The 20,265-nt window shown below is 38.1% G+C and overlaps 1 protein-coding gene across 6 annotated transcripts in view; it reads left to right on the top strand.

The window, feature by feature from the left end:
* Positions 1–19,425, top strand: part of MIGA1 (mitoguardin 1) — an 82,843-nt gene extending 63,418 nt beyond the window's left edge. For 5 of the 6 annotated variants that reach the window (XM_072754822.1, XM_026004740.2, XM_072754824.1 and 2 more), the window contains exons 9-16: positions 4,461–4,579; positions 4,841–4,913; positions 5,600–5,686; positions 7,108–7,206; positions 9,146–9,280; positions 10,900–10,953; positions 12,864–12,980; positions 15,800–19,425. In XM_072754822.1, coding sequence (XP_072610923.1) covers positions 4,461–4,579; positions 4,841–4,913; positions 5,600–5,686; positions 7,108–7,206; positions 9,146–9,280; positions 10,900–10,953; positions 12,864–12,980; positions 15,800–16,018 — 903 coding nt within the window. In that variant the 3' untranslated portion in view covers positions 16,019–19,425. Of the gene's footprint in view, positions 1–4,460; positions 4,580–4,840; positions 4,914–5,599; positions 5,687–7,107; positions 7,207–9,145; positions 9,281–10,899; positions 10,954–12,863; positions 12,981–14,728 lie in introns of all 6 variants that reach the window. The other variant, XM_072754825.1, reaches the window with a different exon arrangement.
* The last annotated feature ends 840 nt before the right edge of the window (positions 19,426–20,265 follow it).

Below are 20,265 nucleotides of genomic sequence, written 5' to 3'. Positions count from 1 at the left end.
GGTGTCTCCATCTGTCAAATGAATAAATAAAATCTTAAAAAAAAAAAGGTTTTGGTAATTTTGTCAAAAAATTCTTCCTAGGGCAGCCCAGATAGCTAGGTTGCTTAGCATCGCCTTCAGCCCGGGCCTGATCCTGGAGATCCAGGATCGAGTCCACGTCGGTCTCCCTGCATGGAGCCTGCTTCTCCCTCTGCCTGTGTCTCTGCCTCTCTCTCTCTCTCTCCTCTCTGTGTATTCTCATGAATAAATGAAATCTTTAAAAAATTTTTTTAAAATAAGAGATTTATTTACTTACTTAAAAGAGAGAGAAAGCATGCATGCTGTATGTGGGTGTGGGGTATGTGTACATAAAGAATCTGGAAGCAGATTCTCCAGTGAGCGCAGAGCAGAGCCCCTACACAGAGCTTAATCCCACAACCCATGCTCAACCAACTGAGCCACTCCGGTGCCCCTAAATAAGTCTTTTAAGTGAGAGAGAGACAGGCAGAGACACAGGCAGAAGGAGAAGCAGGCTCCATGCAGGGAGCCCGACGTGGGACTTGATCCGGGGTCTCCAGGATCACACCTGGGCCGAAGGCAGCGCTAAACCACTGAGCCACCCGGGCTGCCCAGTAACTAAGTCTTTTAAAAAAAAAGAGAGAGATTTGTTTAAATGATCACTTCAGTGAAACCAGCAATAAGCAAGGTAGACCAATAAATCAAGGCTTGATTCTGGAATCTCTTATTGTTGGATTTATTCATTCTTATTAGTATAAATTATTTTATGTAGAAAGTTTAATTAGAGTCCCATTTTCTTCCTTGGGATTTTTATCTACTGGTAGGTGTACATAAATCTTAATTGTTTTGATAGTGGTGCGAAACTTTAAACTATTTAATATATAAAGAATTTCTAAGTTATTTTAAATCCTTTTAGTTTTTTAACCTCAGAAGCACTTTGCCTTTAGCATAATATATCGTCCTTAAAATATGAAGGGAAATATTAAAAGTGGAGAATATATAATATCAGATATTGTCATTTCTGCTTACTTTTCTTTTTTGCCTCTGATCTCTAATAGCCATATTTATACTGTCTTAAGTATTGTTGAAGCTTAAACTTCTTTCCTATTGACTTTTTGGATAAGGCTGATAGAAGTATATAATTTGGTAATTAAGAGTATAAGCTCTAGAATAATGCTTGTGTTTAAATTCTACCATTTGATTGTGGGACTTGGAATAAGTTCTGCTAATGTGAATCTCTGTTTCTTTATCTGTAAAATGTGGAAAATAACAGTACCTACTTTATGGGTTATTATAAAGATGAAATCAGATTATGAAATTAGTGCATTTAGCATAGTACTGGGTACATATGAAGTGCCAAAACTATAGCATGAAGAAATACTTCTGGAATAATAGATTAACAATCTCCAAAAATCTCTTTTGCAAAGCAATGAAAACACTAGCAAGAATTGTCAAACTCAAAGTTTTAAGAACTCTGAAAATTAATGAAAGACAGAAATTTAAGGGGCATTTTTTTTTTTAAAAAAAAAGAAAAATGAATCTCCATAAGAACAGTGAACTTTGCGGATTTTTAACTTGATCTGTTCCCATCCCCTTCTCTTCCATAGTCTTGAAAACCAACAATTTCACAAACGTGGTAACTGCAAAAAACAGGCCTGGCAACCACTAAAAGACACTTAATGGCTTTGGATCTTCCCAGAATTCTGTTTTGACTTATATGGCAGCTCCCTGCCATCTTCAAGACTTATCTATATTTGATCTGACTTAGAGCTCGCTCTGTAGGAAAGTCCAATCCCTATGGCCTTTATTGAAAACAATCAGTGGCAATTGTTTAACATTATAGTTCCCTGAGGTGGTGATACCAGTCAAGGCTAATAAGAGGCTGACCAAAAAACTTAAAAGGAAAAATTGAGCAATGAGATTTTTAAAAGGGGGCTTTGAAAATTTCCAACATATTCCTGGTAATCGAGAAGGCCACAGGCATGTGCAGGATCGTGAGTATGTTCAGGAAAGACTTTAGAAGTCCTTAACCCCTTGCCTCTGGCTGACCTTGATGTTCTGCATAAGCAGGGAGTAAAAGTTAAGGCAGAGAAAAAAGGGAGGGGGAGGATCATTAATTGGAATTTATCAAAAGTGAAAACTTTTGTGCTTCATAGGACACAAACAAAAAAGTGAAAAAATGGCAGATTGGGAAAAATATTTGTAAATCATGTGTCTTATAAAGACACATATCCAGAATATATACTGAGTGGTGCCAACTCAACAGTAGATAGACAAATAACCCAATTGAAAAATGGGCAAAGGATTTGAATAAACATTCCTCCAAAGAAGATATATAAAGGCCAATGAGGAGATAAAAGATGTTCAATATTGTTTGTCATTAGAGAAATTAAACCACTTTACACCCACAGAAGTGACTATAATGTAAAAAATAGATAATAATAGGGACACCTGGGTGTCTCAGTTGGTTAAGCATCTGCCTTTGACTCAGGTCATGATCTCAGAGTCCTGGGATCTCATGGGCTTCTTGCTTAGCAGAAAGTCTGCTTCTCCCTCTCTCTTTGCCCCTCCCCACTGCTTCTGCGTGTCCTCTCTTTCTCTCAAATAAATGAATAATCTTTTTAAAAATGTATAGTAATAATCATTGGTGAAGGTGTGGAAAAATCTAAATCATTGTACATTAGTAGGAGTGGAACATGATGTCATCTCTTTGCAAAGCAGTTTAGCAGTTCCTCAAAAAGTTAAACAGAGTTGGGTGCTTGGGTGGCTTAATTGGTTAAGCGTCTGACTCTTGATTTTGGCTCAGATCATGATCTCAAGGTTGGGAGATTGAGTCCCACACTGGGCTCCACACTGGGTGTGGATCCTGCTTAAGATTCTCTCGTTCTCCCTCCTTCCCTCTCAAAAAAAAAAAAAAAAAAAAGTAAAAAATAAGTTAAACATAGAGTAGCCATCTGACCCTTCCTCTTTTAGGTGTGTACTGAGGAGAATTGAAAACATTAAAAACTTCTACACAAATGTTCAAAGCAGCTTTATTCATGATAACCAAAAGTGGAAGTAACCTAAATGTCTATCAATTGAGGAGTGGATAAAAAAAAGAAAGTGGTATATCTGTACAATTCAGCCATAAAAAAGAATGAAGTACTGATAACAGGTACATCATAGATGAACCTTGGAAACATTTTGCTAAGTGAAAGAAATCAAACACAAAAGGCCACATATTGTTTGGTTCCATTTACATGGAATTTCCAAAGTAGGCAACTCCAGAGACTGAGATTAGATTAGTTTCCAGGGGCTAGAGGGAAGGGGAAACAGGGATGACCAAGGTAAGTGGATTGGGGTGGTAAAAATATTCTGGAACTAAAAGGTGGCACTAATTGCAAAATCCAGTGAATCCACTGAAAACCCCTGAATTGTACACTAAAAGGATGAATTTTACAGCATGCGAATCATATCTTAATAAAGCGGTTATTACAAAACCAGGCAGCTGGGTGGCTCAGTTGGTTCAGCGTCCCACTCTTGATTTCGGCTCAGGTCATGATCTCAGGGTGGTGAGATTGAGTTCACCTACATCGGGCTTATGCCCAGTACAGATTCTACTTGCTTGTCCCCAAATACCCCCGCACACCCACTTGCGTGCTAGCATGCCTGTGGGTCTGGACACTCTTTCTCTCTCTGGATACTTAAAAAAACAAAAACAAAAACAAATCCAGGGCCACCTGGCTGGCTCAGTCAGTACAACATGCAACTCTTGGTCTCGGGGTTGTGAGTTCAAGCCTGACATTAAGTGTAGAGGTTACTTTAAAATTTTTAAAAATCTTCACAAAACAAAAAAACCAAAAACCCCTACAGCATGCTATTTAAATGGATCACCTGGTACTGAAAAATTAACATCACTGCAAAGGTTTCTTGCTTAGCTGGCTGCTCTGTCATGTTTGCTGTTTAATTGTCAGAAGACTAGAATTTCATATGTAGAGTTGTTAGGGAGGCCAGAGGTGCATGACTGTTTTTCAGTTATACAGAGGTTAGTTGGAGCTGGCTCTGAGAAAAAATTCCTTAGAATAGCCAAACTGAGATTGCAGTGTTTTTGTAGAAAGTTTTACTTCATTTATACTTGTGAGTTCTAAAACTTTTAAGCATTCTTTGGGTGTTAAATCCTCCTCTCTTTTATTCAACATTTCATCCTCAGTTATTCTTATTGTCGAACTGTAGGATACTGCTTTTCTATGTATCCTATGGGCTTAAGTTGACAAATTCAAAAGCTTGTTAAAAGTTTCAGTCATTTGTACAACTGAGTTTTGAAATAAAGTGAATTTAGAGCTCACTAGCTGTACAGTCTTACTGAATGCTTTTTATGGTTTCATCAGATCAATGTTTTGATATTTTAGCAAGATCCTATTTTCTATCTTTTATAATTTTTTTCTTCTATCAGTGTATCCTGTTGTAACCCACTGCATTCTTAGCTTGCAGAGCACAGAGAAGTACGGCATACCTACAGACTAGAGTCTTTGTGTCATTGCCCTTTTTATGAAGAAGCCATGCATTTAGTTGAAGAAGGGAAAATCTACTCAAGAGTGCTTAGGTACCATTTCAGTTTTGCTTTCGTTAATGAAAAATACTAGGGTGCTGTTGCTATGTTTGTGTAATATTTATTAAGGATGTTTATGAGAATGGGGGGAAAGGTTTTTTAGGCTCAAAAATGTTTTTTTACTTGTTTTGTCAGTATTGAAAAGACATGTGTTTTATATTAAGGTCCTGAGGTTAAGGCTTGTTTGAATCCAAATTTGTAGTGGGCTTGATCTTGAATGCAGTTTAACATTTGTCTTCCCTCTTTATTACATAGAACTGAAATGTTGGAGTGCCTAGGAGACAGTGATTTTCTTGCCAAACTTCACTGTATCCGGCAGGCTTTTCAGGTATTTTTTTTTAACATTAAGTGATTTCACCTAGCCACTCATTCTCCTGCCCCCCCCCCCCCCCCGCCCCATGCTATAGAGTCCAGCTAAATATAAACAGGACAGCTCTTTGCTCTTTATTATCCTTATTTTTAATGGCAAGTATAAGATCTACTAAGTTTATTTTTCCTGCCTGCTCTTTCATTTGTCTTTGTCCTGTGCCATGGCTTCCCAGCTCCACCACACTTTGTCAAACAGGGTATTCTGATACTGGAGATCTGTGCAGATGGCTGCTAAAAATAAACATCCTCCCATTATCAAGTAGTATGTTTCTCAGATTGTTTTGTATTTGAATCAGTTGTAAAATCATTGATTTCCTAAAATGAAATAAGATCACATAACAAATTATCTTTATTTTTCTATGTTTTGGAGACTATATAACATTTATTTTGGATTTTCTAATATTAAATTGAACACAGTTTAAATTCATATTTATTTCCCTTTAACCTTTCTTGATTATAGGTTTCAAGAGCTCTTTCTACGTTAGTAAATTACAACTTTCTGTGTGGTCTACTTGCAGAAATAGTGCCACATATGATGCATTGACTGTATTAGGGTTGTTTATGTGTAGATGTGCTATAGAGTCAGATGTCCATTCAGATTAATTATAGGTTTCCTTCTTCTTTGGGGTTGGATATTTTTTTCAGGTAATACTTTCGGAAACAGCCAACAGGATATTCCTTGCTGAGAGTGGAAGGAAAATTTTATCAGCATTAATTGTGAAAGCACGAAAGGTAAGCTTGTTTTGTTGACAAGTGTTTTACTGTTGTTGTTTCTGTTGAACTGAAGATTCCAGTACATTGAATTTTTACTAGAAGAAAAAGTTTTTGTAGATAGTTGGAAAGGTTCACATATTAAAAATAAATTATATAAAGAGCCCTGATTTCTACTTGGGTGGATTTGTTTCTATGTATGAAGTCTACACTATTTTGATCAAGTTGTTACTCATACATTATTCCCAGATCGCTGTGAAGTTTGTGAATGTCATTTTGAGGATCATGATATATGATACTACAACCACCACTATTGTTATTTCTAAGACCTCTTCATTTACCTCCCTCAAATCATGTTCACTGAGCTTCCAGGAAATAGTGTAGATCTCAGAAATCTGCAAAGAGTAATACAAGTTACTCTTATTCATGGGACCGCATGAGGCAGAACGATCACATCATTAAGACTCTAAGGAACCACTTCCCTTTATGTACAGTGTGTCCAGATGTTGAGAAAAAAAAATCAAGTAAAACGGGCCTTCCTTGATCCACTTAAACACCTGGTTTTCTGATCCTTTTGCACTGCAATTACCTCATTTGAATAGTAAAATTATATTTATGGTATACTGCGTCAGAGGGTTCTTAAGATCGTTAATTAAATGAGTAAGTGGGAAAGAAAAACTTTTTGTTTTTTTTAAAGATTTTTTATTTATTTATTCATGAGAGACAGAGAGAGAGAGAGGGGCAGAGACAGAAGCAGGCTCCATGCAGGGAGCCCAATATGGGACTTGATCCTGGGACTTCAGAATCATGCCCTGGGCTGAAGGCAGGCGCTAAACTGCTGAGCTACCCAGGGATCCCAAGAAAACCTTTTTTTTTTTTTTTTTTTTATTTATGATAGGCACACAGTGAGAGAGAGAGAGAGAGAGAGGCAGAGACATAGGCAGAGGGAGAAGCAGGCTCCATGCACCGGGAGCCTGATGTGGGATTCGATCCCGAGTCTCCAGGATCGCGCCCTGGGCCAAAGGCAGGCGCCAAACCGCTGCGCCACCCAGGGATCCCAGAAAAACTTTTTTAAGTGCAAAATAAATGTAAGGTGATCTTAACTACTTGGAATTCCCAGTTAAGTCTTACATTGCTTTCTTGACCTTCCTGTGATAGATTAAACCCAGTGATTTCAACTAGAATTCCTCCAAGAGGAATAGAACTGCATGAAAAGCATCACGTAGCATCTTCTGTAACCATGTTTTGGGGTTCTGCCAAATGTTGGGACAACAAAATATTAAACCAAGTGAATATGACATACCTTGAAAATATATTTTAATCCAATTACTTAACAAAATAAAGATCTAATACACATTCTTGAAGACTTAACTCATTTATTTTGTAGGTTTGAGCCTTGTTATAAAGTTGAGTTTAGGATTAAAGTGTATTTTTTTCTGCAGAACCCAAAGAAGTTTGAAGATGTTTTTGATGAAATGATCTATTTTTTAGAGCAGACTGATCACTGGGATAGTACTGAAATGGAACTTGCTGCTAGAGGAGTAAGTTTCAATTTTTTGTAATATTCATTCCTTTTCCTTATGTTCATATGATATCTTGTCCTTGTTGAATGACAGTAAAACCAATTATGTTGCAGTGGTTATGGCAATCATAAACAACAGCAACCACAGTCTTTGTGCTTTGGGGCAGTAGTTGAAAACAATTGGTTTTTTAAAGCCAGCCCTTTCTCCCTTCTTTCCTCCTTCTCCCCATCCCTCCCTCCTTCCTTCTTTTTCCCTTCATCAGTGAGAAGGCCCTAACAGGGTGAGTGGTGGCCTGTGCAGTGATGGTTTTGAATGGGACAACAGACAGCTTGGGGGGGCCAAGGGATTGGCTACACAGGATTAAACAAATAAATATATTGATAATAATGTGAGCCAGGTTTCACAGTCTCCAGGAAGGAAGGTATAAAAAGCTAGGATTGGAGTTGGAGCTTTCCTTGTGAATTTGTAGAGTGTGTGTGTGTGTGTGTGTGTGTGTAAAGATGTAGAAATAAATATAAAGGTTTGTGTATTTAGAAGCACACATATATTTCCTAGTTCTGTTCACCAAGAGTCTGGTAGTAGCGACACCTCAAAAAAAAAAAAAATTACTCCTAGCAGCAGAGCTTGGCTTCTAAGTACCACTCATCACTAAAAGGAACCCAGGACTCCTTGGAAAACTAGCTGATTTTAGCACCCGGGTAGGGGGAAGTACATGATGAGCCTGGAACACTTTGTTGTAACAGAAGCTTAAAGAGTGAGTTTGCAAGGGGCTGAATAGCTTTCGGCTTTTGAGGCAGAGAAAACAGAGAAATGATCTTTCTTTTTCTGGCATTTGCTCACTTGCTGAAGGGATTGGCATCCGTTCAGTTGTGCAGGACTCAGCCTTTATCCCTCCTGGTCCTTGTCTACTATATCATATTTACATCTAAGTTTTGACAGGTTTTTTTTTTGTTTGTTTGTTTCTTCAACTTCTCTCTAATCCTACCAGTGCCATTGTGCCTGAGTAACTATTCCTTCTCCCTGGACTACCTCGGAGTCTTTGCATTCTGAGATTCCCTCTGGCTCCTTGCCTCCTTGCAGTCACCCTTTCTCGTCTGCATCCCAATCTCTATGCTGGGTCCCAAACAGCTTTTAAAAAATGCAAATCTGATCATCCATCTACCCTCTACCACTGCTCCTCCAAAACACTGGATAAAATCCAAAATCATGGACATGGAGCTAGCCCTTTGTCCTGTCTCCAGCTGCTTTGCCCCTGTGCCCTCTGCTCAAGAGAACCATGGCTCACATCAGATGATTTTCTTCAGCTCCACAGCTCTGTGTTTCTTCTTACCTGAAACACTTTGACAGGTACCTCCTGTACCTGGGATGCCCCCTCCCTAAAGAAGGCCCTCTCTGACATCTACTGTAGATGAGAATCTCCATCAGAAGTTCTCATAGTACCACGTATTGTTTCCTCTACTGGGTTTATCACAGTTTATAATTGTGTATTTGTGGGATTCTTTGTTGCTGTTTTTCCCACTAAATTCTAAGCATCTCATTCGGTTGCTGTCAAAGTCTGAGCACCTGGTACAGCATGTAGTACAACACTATGCATGAATGAATGGAGGAGCAAGAGGCTCCCCGTGCAGTGGGGAAGATAGGCAAATATCCCAGGGACTAAGTAACAGCAGATTGAGCAGTGCAGATACCATAATAAAAGCATGAGCAAAGGCCTCCTAGAATGCAGTAAAAGAGAGATTAATTTCATCTGATGGGATCTAGGAAGGAACAGCTGTTAGGTGAATTATAGTTTCTGGTGGTGAGTTGTTTTCATATTTGTTTCTTCCTCTTTTTTCATCAGAGATACAATCTGATTCAACTATAACACCCTGCTATTATAGAGTATGAAGCCCTGGCTCAGACTTTATTTCAGCTCTATGTAATAATAATTTGTGTTTTAATTCATAATTTAATGCAGGTGAAAAATCTAAATTTTTATGATGTTGTTCTGGATTTTATATTAATGGATTCCTTTGAAGATTTAGAAAACCCACCGACATCCATACAGAATGTAGTAAATAATCGCTGGCTAAACTCCTCCTTCAAAGAAACTGTAAGTGGTGGTTTACCTTTTTCTCAACCATATTGATTTGATGAGAAATGGTCAGAGCTGGGAAGATCAATAAGATTTACTTGTATATCTGCCTATAAAATGACTAGTGTGGAAACTGGGCTCAATTTTTGATATTGGGATCAGATATGTATGATCCACAACTTCTTCAGATGAAACTCCCCTTTGGCTCGTCTGTCTGTCCCTGCACTGACCTGAAGGACTCAGTGTTTCTTCCCATCTTAAACTCGGGCTTCAGATTACTTTAGGCCTAACCAAAAATCGCAATTGAACTGGCTCTGTGACTAACCTGAAATTTAGCAGTTGTGAAAAGACAATATGTATTTTTTAAAGGAAAATATGGAGATTCATGTTCTCAAATACTACGAAAAATTAGATGAGGAAGGAGGGCACCCTTACTGGCTCAGTTGGTAGAGAATGTGATTCTTGATATCAAGGTTGTGAGTTCAAACCCCCTGTTTTCTTTTTTTTTTTTTCCTGTTTTCATTTTTGTTTTCTTAAAGATTTTATTTCTTTATTCATGAGAGGCAAAGAAAGGTAGAGGCAAAGGCAGAGGGAGAAGCAGGCTCCCCGTGGGGAGCCCCATGTGGGACTTGGTCCCATCCCTCCCAAACCCCCTGACCACAGGGTCACACCCTAAGCCAAAGGCAGACGTTCAACCGCTGAGCCACCCAGGCACCCCTCAAGCCCCATGTTGAGTATAGAGAGTACTTAAAAATAAATTTTTAAAAAATTAAGAAGTTAGAGGCATAAAAGAAATAAGCATATGCAAAAATAAAACAGCTTTAAACTATACTCTATACTTTGAATGTTTTCAGTTTCTCTTGTTTTTTGTATTCAGATCTCTATTTGACATTGTTTTGTTGTGCTTGAAGTGTGTACCTGGAAGGAAGTAGGTGGAATGCATATTCATGCTGCAATTAGAATGCCTTTTTAAAAAGTTGCAGCTGCCTATTTCACAATTATTTTGGAAATTCCTGATACTAAATTTTAAAGCATCTTTAGTAAATCTATTTTTTCCCTCAAACTTTAACTATAAAAGGTACATGCATGTTCTCCCGTTTTTGTTACTGATTTGGTGACGTGACCTTGATTAAAGTTGAGCCATGCCAGATTTCTGTAAGATTTACTTGGGTGTTTTACTCCCTATCATTAAGGTTGTATTTCTTAGTTCCTTATTGGAATAAAACTGTTAGCTCTACCCACACCTATTTCCAGCAGTATACTACTCTTGAAAAAAAGTATTACTTCGTCATTATTACACATAAAACAACTGTTGTATACTTTAATCTGTGTCCACGTATTTTCACTCTTTTCCCATTGTAACAGAATTGAAGAACTCTGAGAGTTAAATTAGAGCTAATCAAGTTTCTTGGTACCAGAGCTTAGCCTTTTACCTTCAGTGGCTTTGTATTTAAGTTTAAAATTTATAAAAACAAAATACCTTTTCATTATTACTCACAAACAATAGAAGGAACCTGGTTAATGTTTTGAACATCTTAAACCCATAATCTATGAATTTCTAATAAAAACCACTACTAATGCAAAGTTTATATAGTCATAAATGTAAGTCTTGCTTTTTCTCCTCTGCATTTATCTAGGCCGTGGCTTCAAGTTGTTGGTCAGTGCTGAAACAGAAAAGGCAACAGATGAAGGTAAACTTCATTATGCCTTGGACTTCTTTTTTGGGTCATTTGAGGCTCCTGTCCAAGAAACAGCCGAGTCGTTTCTCCAATGGGGATGGCAGTTCATAGGGACTGTTCCTCAAGCTGGATGGGTGGCTTCCCTTGTTTTGACTTCCTTCTTCCTCTTCCTTAACATTCTATACAGTTCAGTAGAGCAAATACTGAGGCATGCATGGTATTTCTAGTATGTGAGAGAAGGCTTAGGGTTATTAGAAATGGCTCTGATAGCATTTTTTAAGTATTCTGGGGACCATGCATATGAATAATTCTCGTTTAAAATGATTCCAGAGACCCTGTGTTTTAAATAAGCTTTCCACATGATTATAAATTCTAACATTTGGGAACCACTGTTTTGGGGCTAGGGAGCAGACTTTTGTAGACTTGGGCTTGATTCTCACACTAGCTATTATGACCTCAGGCAAGTTCCTGGCTATCAGTGGACCTCCAGTTCTCCTATTTGCCGAACAGAATTGGTGCCTATCTCATAGGGTCGGTGTAAGGATGAAATGAGATATCAACCAGCTTCATTTACATAAAATGAAAAGTAAATATAAAAATGAGCTTAATAAGTGGTAGTTTCCATAATAATCACGATAACAATAACATATATAATTTTATATCTTTTTAGCATAAATCTTGTGCCTTAAGCTAGTCTTCTGTCCATATCCACAAATACCTTTATATCTCACCTCTTGGGGAACTATTTTCTATGCCTGGAATGCCATACTCTTTCCTTTGTATTTAAATATGTCTTCCCTGTGGTTGAGTTCGGCTTATGTTATTAGTTGGGGAAGCGTGTCTCTTGAATCATCAGCTCGTGCTAATGTCCTTACCTGTCTGAACTTTGACTACAGTTAGAATCTATGTATGGGATTTAGAATTTTAATATATGCAGAACCTCACAGACTAAGTAATAACTTCAATGGATCCTTCATAAATTTTTGGTCTTTACTGGTTAGCTGTGTGCGACTTAGGACAGGTTAACTTAAATCCTCTGACATTTAATCATTTTCTACATTATTAAAATGATGTTAACATGACCTACTTTTTCAGGAACATTTTATTAGATTAAATAGAACCTAGCACATTATCTGGAATATAATGAGTACTCATTAAATGGTAATTGCTGCTAGATTATATATATTTTTTTAATTGAGGTTTAGTAGAAGATATTTTGGAGTCTATAAAATAGAAAATAACCCCTCCAGGAGACAGAATCTTAAGGCATAGTTATCCCCAATTGATGCAGTATGACAAATCCCACAGGATGTTATTTAACAAGGGAAAGTTATTAATAAACTTAGAGAGGTTCCTGAATTATAACTGTATGGATTGCTATTGCACAAGAAGAGGTAGTAATTATACAATTAAGTATTTCAGTAATACGTGGTTCCTCAACTAAAATGATTCTAATAAGCATATTTTTATGTTTAGGCATTTAAAAATAATTTAGGTCTTTTTCAGATATTTTAATTAAGTGATTGAATAGAACTGTTTAGTAGCTGAAACCATGGTAATCTCATTCATCCTAAAAATCATACTGCTCAGGAACACCACAGCATTCTTGTTATTGCTTGGTTGTAACACTAATATGATTACTTTTTCATGAAATATTTTTATGAGGTGAAAATGCCTTCAAGAAATAATGTTCCTCAGCACATTTTGAAACTGTTGGCTAGGATATGAAAATTATGTAAAACATTCTGTGACTCTAAAAGTGACTTGTAAGCTTATTCACTTCTTTAGTAGGCTTGCTCATCGTTAACCCCTAGTGTGTCCTCAAAAAGAGCTGATCAGATGATGGATAGCAATTTAAATTTACTAGAGATAGCTAATTCAAGAAGGTAAAAATAACTTGATTCTCCTTCATTTCCCAACAGATCCCAGATGGATTTTTTGCCCATTTTTATGCCATTTGTGAGCAAATCAGCCCTGTCCTTGCCTGGGGCTTTTTGGGTCCTAGAAATTCTCTCTATGACTTATGTTGCTTCTTTAAGGTATGTTCAGTCATTAAATCATCTTTTTTCTTCTGAATTGAAAAGTAGATGAGGTTTTATCTGTTTTGATTTTGCTTTTGTATAAAAAAGAACGTGAATGAAAGGTAAAGTTCTAAAAGTCACCTAAATTCAGTGTTTAAATGCTAGCGGAACATTATCATATAGATTGGGTGCTTTATCCTGGAGTAGCTTCAGCAAGTCCATTCACCTTATCCATTCCTTCTCTGATGGATGTGCACTTTTGTGTGGCATTACCGTGTTACAGTCACGTTGCTGCAGACAGTTCTCCACCTCTGGCCCCTTTTGAAATGTATAAAACAAATAATATGTCTTTACTGCACGTGTGGGCAACTTAGAAGGAAGTTCTGGTTCAAGGTAACAAAAATGATAAAATTCCAGTTGTGAGAGAGAACATGGGAGTTTAAGGTTGTATCCCAATGTCAGTAGTTTGCTAAGACAGAAGTTACAGCTCCTTGCAGAATTTTCTGCCTGGCACAGTACCAAGAAAAGTCTCACTATTTCATATCTTGAGTTTAGGCTGTGTTTCAAGGAGCAAATAAATGTAAACAATCAAGTATGAATCTGGAAGTTTTTGATGTTTCAAAGTTTGGTTGTTTCACTCTACTGCTCATTTAAAAAGTTAAATTATTATGTTTATGTGCTGTAAATGTAGCATTTTTGTGAATATCTAGGAAATATTTATTTTACTGTCATTGGAAACTGATCAATTTATGGCTTAAAAAAAAAAAAAAAACTCCCAGAATGTAAGGTGTATGTTTAGTGGGAACAATTTGCACTGGGAATTAGGTTTGTCATCAATGAGCAGCCTGACTCTTGGCAAATCATGCTCTGTCCTCTTTCCTTCATCTATAAAATGAGGATGCTTGACAGATTGATAGCTGAAGACTCATCCAGATACCGAGTTCAGTGGTTCTATGAAGTGTGCCTTCTTAGTACTTCTTAACATTTGATTTCCATGGGAGAGAAATGAAATATTTCTGGTTTTTGTTGTTTGGAGTTACTTTTTTTTTTTCCATCATGGCATAACAGCCTGTGACTTAATAGTATACAACTTGCTTAAAATGAGTTTCAGGAATAAAGAACGAGATTTTGCCATTTTCTTTTCCTTTTTTTTTTTTTTAAGATTTTATTTATTTATCCATGAGAGACACAGCGAGAGAGACAGAGACATAGGCAGAGGGAGAAGCAGGCTCCCTGCAGGAAGCTCGATGCGGGACTCGATCCCAGGACCCCAGGATCACTCCCTGGGCCAAAGGCAGATGCTCAACCACTGAGCCACCCAGGCGTCCCAAGATTTTGCCATTTTCAACAGCATGGATGGACCTAGAGGGTATTATGCTAAGTGAAATAAGTCAGACAGAGACTGGCAAATGCCATACGATTTCACTTACATGTGGAAACCAGAAAACAAAGCAAGTGAACAAACAAAGAAACCAAATAGAATCATAAATACAGAGAACAAACTGGTGGTTGCCAGAGGGGAGGGGATTGGAAGGATGGGCGAAGTAGGTGAAGAGGACTAAAAGATACAGACTTCCAGTTATAAGTCACGAGGATGGAAAGTACAACATAGGGAATATAGTCAATAATATTGTAATAGTGTTGTGTGGTGAGGGGTGGTAACTACACTTAGCGTGGTGAGCACTGAGTCACGTATAGAGTTGTTGAATCACTGTGTTGTACACCTGAAACTAATACCACACTGTATTTCTTTATTTTTTTTTAAGATTTATTTATTTATTCAGAGAGAGCGAGAGAGAGGCAGAGACACAGGCAGAGGGAGAAACAGGCTTCATGCAGGAAGCCTGACGTGGGACTCGATTCCGGATCTCCAGGATCACACCCCAGGCTGCAGGCGGCGCTAAACCACTGCACCACCGGGGCTGCCCCACACTGTATTTCAACTGTACTTCAATAAAAACATGAATTTCAGTACAAGCATTAATTTACTGAAATGAAATATCCATCATGATCTTCCACTGATTTGAGACCTGAAATTTTTATTTTTCATGTATCTTAAATTTTGGGGGTATGGAAAAGTATACACTTAAAACTTAAAAGTTACAGGGGCACCTGGGTGGCTCAGTCGGTTAAAGGTCTGACTCTTGGTTTTGGCTCAGGTCATGATCTCAGGGTCATAGGATCAAGTGCAGAGTCTGCTTGAGATTCTCTGCCTCTCCCTCTCCACCTGCTTTTTCCCCTCCTCGTGCTCTTTCTCTCTCTCTCAAATTAGAAAACAAAACTTTAAAATTACAACAATTGGAAATAGTTTACCCTCCTGTCTTAAAGTAGTACCAGTGTTCAGAGATACCACTGAAAACATCAATTGTTGGGACGCCTGGGTGGCTCAGCAGGTGAGTGTCTGCCTTCAGCTCAGGGCGTGGTTCCGGAGTCCCAGACGGAGTCCCACATTGGGCTTCCTATGAGGAGCCTACTTCTCCCTCTGCCTCTCTGTGTCTCTGATGAATAAATAAATAAAATATTTAAAGCAACAACAAAATCAATCATTGAGAAAAAATTAATAATAGCTGTGTACATTTATACAGTGCTTTGGGATTTACAGACATTTCCCATAGATTTTTTTTTCATCATCACATCAGCCCTGAATAGTAAAAAGGATAAGTAGTAGTATCCCATATTTTAAGGAAAAAGAAAACAAGACCTAGAAAAGGTTTAATCACTCATCCAAGGTCACTTTTCCAATGACTACTATTCCAATACCTGTCACAATGTTAGTAACTATTTAGATCGATATAATTTGGGTCTGATAGTGCCCATTTGTTTTGTTCATTTTCCAGAATCAAGTTCTTTTCTTTCTCAAAGACATTTTTGACTTCGAGAAGGTGCGCTATTCCAGTATAGAGACTTTGGCTGAAGACCTCATGCAGTTACTTATTCGCCGCACTGAACTTCTCATGGCCTATCTTGGAGCTGATGCACTGAGGCACACAAGCAGCTGTCTAAGTAGCCATGCTCACGTAATGTCCAGTGGCCTGTTGGAAGCCAAAGTACAATAAGTACCATTAAAACCATATAGTTTGAGTGTGCTATGAAATATTTAAGGTAACTATTGATTTTGTACCATGTATCACAAGGAACTGGGGGATATGGACTCAGGGAGGGAAAACAAATCTGGTCAAGAATGAGTGATTGTACTGTATCTACGCAGAAGTTCTGTCATTGAATCCCTGTGTCCTGTACCCAAAGTGGCGCTTTCTAGTCTTTAGGTAATAATTCAAGTCATGAAATGTGCATTTTACAGAACTATTGCTTGAATTGAAACCAGTACTTGGGAGTTCATGGATTTGTCATCCCGCAGCTGTCTGCGGTGTCCAGTATCATTCTCGAATGCTCTGTTTTTATGCTCTGCACCTTGAAAATAGACACTTTAGCCAAGACCTTTGTGGTCCCCTTCTGTAAGAATATCTTACTCCTAGTGTCAACGAATTTAACTTTGCCTGAAAATGTATTTTTCATTGTAAAGTTATTTATTGTTCAATCAAGTTTAGGTGGTAGTGGTGTTTAATCTATACTACTTAAATTATTGCTTGTGCATCCGCTCATGTTTGAATCAAAGAAATTGTAATGGTCAAGTATCATCATAAAACATTTAAGTGAATTGACACTGAGAAGTTTACAAGTTAAAAGTTTATATTGGATTTACTGCAGTTTCCAGAATATCTTATTGTTGGTCCTGTAAGAATAACGAAACTGAAGAAATTTCTTTTTATCTTTTTATAGATTAGAGCGTTTTCCCTTGAATATTTATTAAAAATATAACATTTATTAACTATGAGAGGTAATTAAGATTTTTTGTGTGCAGTTTTGAAACTGTCTTCTCATATCTGAAGGAATTAATCTGGATGTAGTAAAGTAATTTGTCCTTACTTCTTCTGTAGAACTTACAGCACACTGGGAATTTGTCATATTATGTCCATATTTTAAAAATACTCATGCTTTGACTCTTAATAAGGTTTTAAAGGGTTTTTTTCCCTCTGAATATAGGACAAAATATTTTTTAATGGCATGGAAATAGATTTCATGTCCTTTATGATAAATAAATGAACAAATGGGTTGTTCATTTGAGTAGGTTCGTTCTTCAGAGTGTATTAGATACATTCAGAGCTGTGTTAATTTTGTTTGTAAATCATATACCACGTATTTAAAGTGGCTCATTTAGCATATCAATGAATTGGATTCTTGATTTTGCTCCTAAGGTGGACTTTATTTATTTTAGGAGGGAGTTACCCAGAAAAACCTAAAATATATTTTTTAGAAATGAAGTTTTAGATTAAAGTGCCTAGTTTCTGATTAATGAATAGAAAATGAAAAGTGAGGAGGAAAGCATAATCTTTTTAAGTTTTAAATTTACATTTGTGCCACATTTATGTAGTATTAAAATATGAGTCTCAGAAAAAAAAATATGAGTCTCAGAATCGTTATGCTGTTGCATGTACTATGTCCCATAATGTGTAGGTTATAGCATTAAGCAATACGAAATGTTGCTCTGATATTTTTAGCTCCTCACGTTTCTTACATAGATTCTTAATTTAACAATCAGCTGTTCATAATTCTTATTATTGATGGAGGAATGAAATTAGAATTATCAAAGCTTAAAAAATTCCATTATGTGTTTATTTTTTAATTCATATCTTGTATTTTTAGCTTCTTGTTGAGGTACCAGTAGCCTTGAATGATTCACACACGTGTGTGTGTGCATGCAGACATTCCCATCATTATGTAGGCAAGACCGGTATTGCTTATATTAATCTTCCTGTTGGGTTAGGCTAAATGTTTTAAGCTGTGCTTTTATAAACAAAGCTATAAGTAATCTTAATTACATTTTTATTTGAGGAGGATATTGTTTGAAATCTATTTTGAAGAATTGCACTATTTAATAATGCTGCTACTACATAACTCTGGGGAATTTATTTCGTCAGATAAGATGAATGGCTTTCCAGAAAGTGGGTTTTTTTACATTTTACCTTAAAAAAAAAAAGTTGCCCATATTCAAGACGTTGGTTTGTCAAATTCAGTGTTTGATTCGTTTCTGATCATGTAACTGCTGCTTCAGCAAAATGCTTTCTTTGTGGCCTTTGACAAAAGAGATAGGAGTGACCAAATAGAACTTCAGGGTAATAAGTATAGAAAAAACCTCTCTATTGTAAGGGAAGAAACTTGAACTTTTTAAAAGAAACATCTCTTAAAAATGGTTCTGACCACAGAAGAATACTTAAGACATATGTACCAATTTCAGGTAGCCTTGAAATTGGGCTAAACAACTAAAGGAATGTTTTAAGTAATAAAAAATGAACAAACTAGTCTAGAACCTTTTAGGAAAAAAACCCTGTTTGACACTTAATCATGCTAGGACTATGAGAAAATTGCCATTGCCACTACCAAGTCCCACTACCATCCATTACCCTGTGTCCACTATAATATTCAAGAGGGCCTTGAATTCATCCCGAAAAAGTGTTTTTTTCCTCCTGTTTTCTGGAAGAAAAAAAAAAATCTGTGTTCAGGTGATTTGTTTGGTAACTTTTTTTTTTTCCATTTGGTTTCTTTAGTTTTGTTCTAAAGCTCTGGTTTTTTCATTTAAGACAGTGTGTTTATTAAACATCAAAATGAGATTTTTTTTAGAGATTTTTTTTAAAAGAAGCCAAGTTTTTCATACTGTTTTAGTCAGCTCCAAAAAACTTTCTCATAAAAAAGTACTGTTTATTTACATCCATTTATCTCGATTCTATTGTTAAATTACCTGACTTTATAAAAAATATTCAGACTTTTTCTTGCCTTAAGATGTAACATTTTCACACCTGAAACTGATGTAACATTGTCAATTATACTGTCATGTTTTCTACTTAAATGATTACCTAAAGAGTGATTATTTGCATCACGAAAGAATTTAAACCATGAGATAGGAATGCCAAAGGAACATTAATATACTTCTCTGTGACCCTTCATAATCAGAAATTTTAAATTATGTTCATGACATAATTTGCTTTTATTTTAATGTGAATATGTATGAGGAAATTATTTGAATATACATTTCAAAGTGATTAAAAGAATTAGGCTGAGTTCAAATCTTTTGTTTTATGCTTAGATTAATTCCATTTAGAAATTTCTCTGTGAGACTTAAGGATTTGTATAATCTGTGATTCATGGACATAAGGGTATTCTTTGTTCCTAATGATTACATGATGTTACTGTTTTGGTTTGTTGGGGAACAACCGTGGATTGTCTTGACTGGGCTCATACTAGGAAGTGTGTCTGTTTCCTAAACGCCAGGATCGTACTTACTAATTCCTGTAAAGGGGAAGCTCTAGCGGAGCAGAAACCAAGTAGCCCTGGCTCTTTAGCTAAAGAAGCTGTAACATGGATGTAGTTCTACTGCTGCCAAATAAAAAAGTGATGGCACATGTCACTGATGTACCGGCCGTTTTATCCAGCGCCTACGTGTCTGCAGGATCCCGGCGCCCCGGACGCCGCGAGCCGTCGCAGAGCCGGGCGGGGCTGCGAGGCTGGGGGGCGGGTAGGGGGGCGCCAGCAGGGGGGTCGGTCCTGAGCGAAGCCAGGCCCCCGGGGCGTCACCAGGAAAGCGTTTTGCGGGTCCGGCCGATGTGCCGCACGCACCTCGCTCGTGGCCGGAGCCCAGGTGCAGCGGCTACTGGGGGCCGCGGGGCCGCCCGGGACGACACACGGCCACGCGGCGCAGCGAGGGGACCGGCCCTGGGCCCCTTCCTCGGCCCCCTCTCTCCTGGGCCCCATCCTCGGCCTCCTCCCTCCGCAGCGTCCGCCGTGGGCCTCCCCGCCCCATCCCTGTGGTCTGGGCGGAAGCATGCGACCCTTGACCTCCGGGTCAGAACTTTGAGCCGAGGGATTACTTAGGTAAATGGATAAAAATACAAGCTTCCACCACGGCTGGATTCCTAGCTGTGGTTCCGGCCTGTCTCCGGGAGCGTCTCCGCGTCTTCCTGCTACAGCGTCACTGGGGCTTTGCTGGCATCTGTTACCCCGTTCGGGGCGTCACCGGCCTCCTTTGACTGGACTTGGGCGGTGGTCTTCCCGCTCGGGCCTGCAGGCCGCCTGGCCCGCGCATTCCGCTGAGGTGCTGGGGTCCCCCCCCCCCCCGCGGCTGAGGAGGAGCAGGGCGCTTCCTCTACGACACTTGACTCTTGATTTAAAAGCCACAGCAAAGCAACTGGTACATCAGCGACGCCTCAGGCCTTTGCTTTCGGCTGCCTCTGCGTCCCGAAAGCCTTTC

The sequence above is a fragment of the Vulpes vulpes genome, chromosome 3 (assembly GCF_048418805.1).
Source record: "Vulpes vulpes isolate BD-2025 chromosome 3, VulVul3, whole genome shotgun sequence".
NCBI lineage: Eukaryota > Metazoa > Chordata > Mammalia > Carnivora > Canidae > Vulpes > Vulpes vulpes.
Note: the sequence above shows the minus strand (reverse complement) of the source record. Positions and strands in the feature narration are given on the sequence as shown.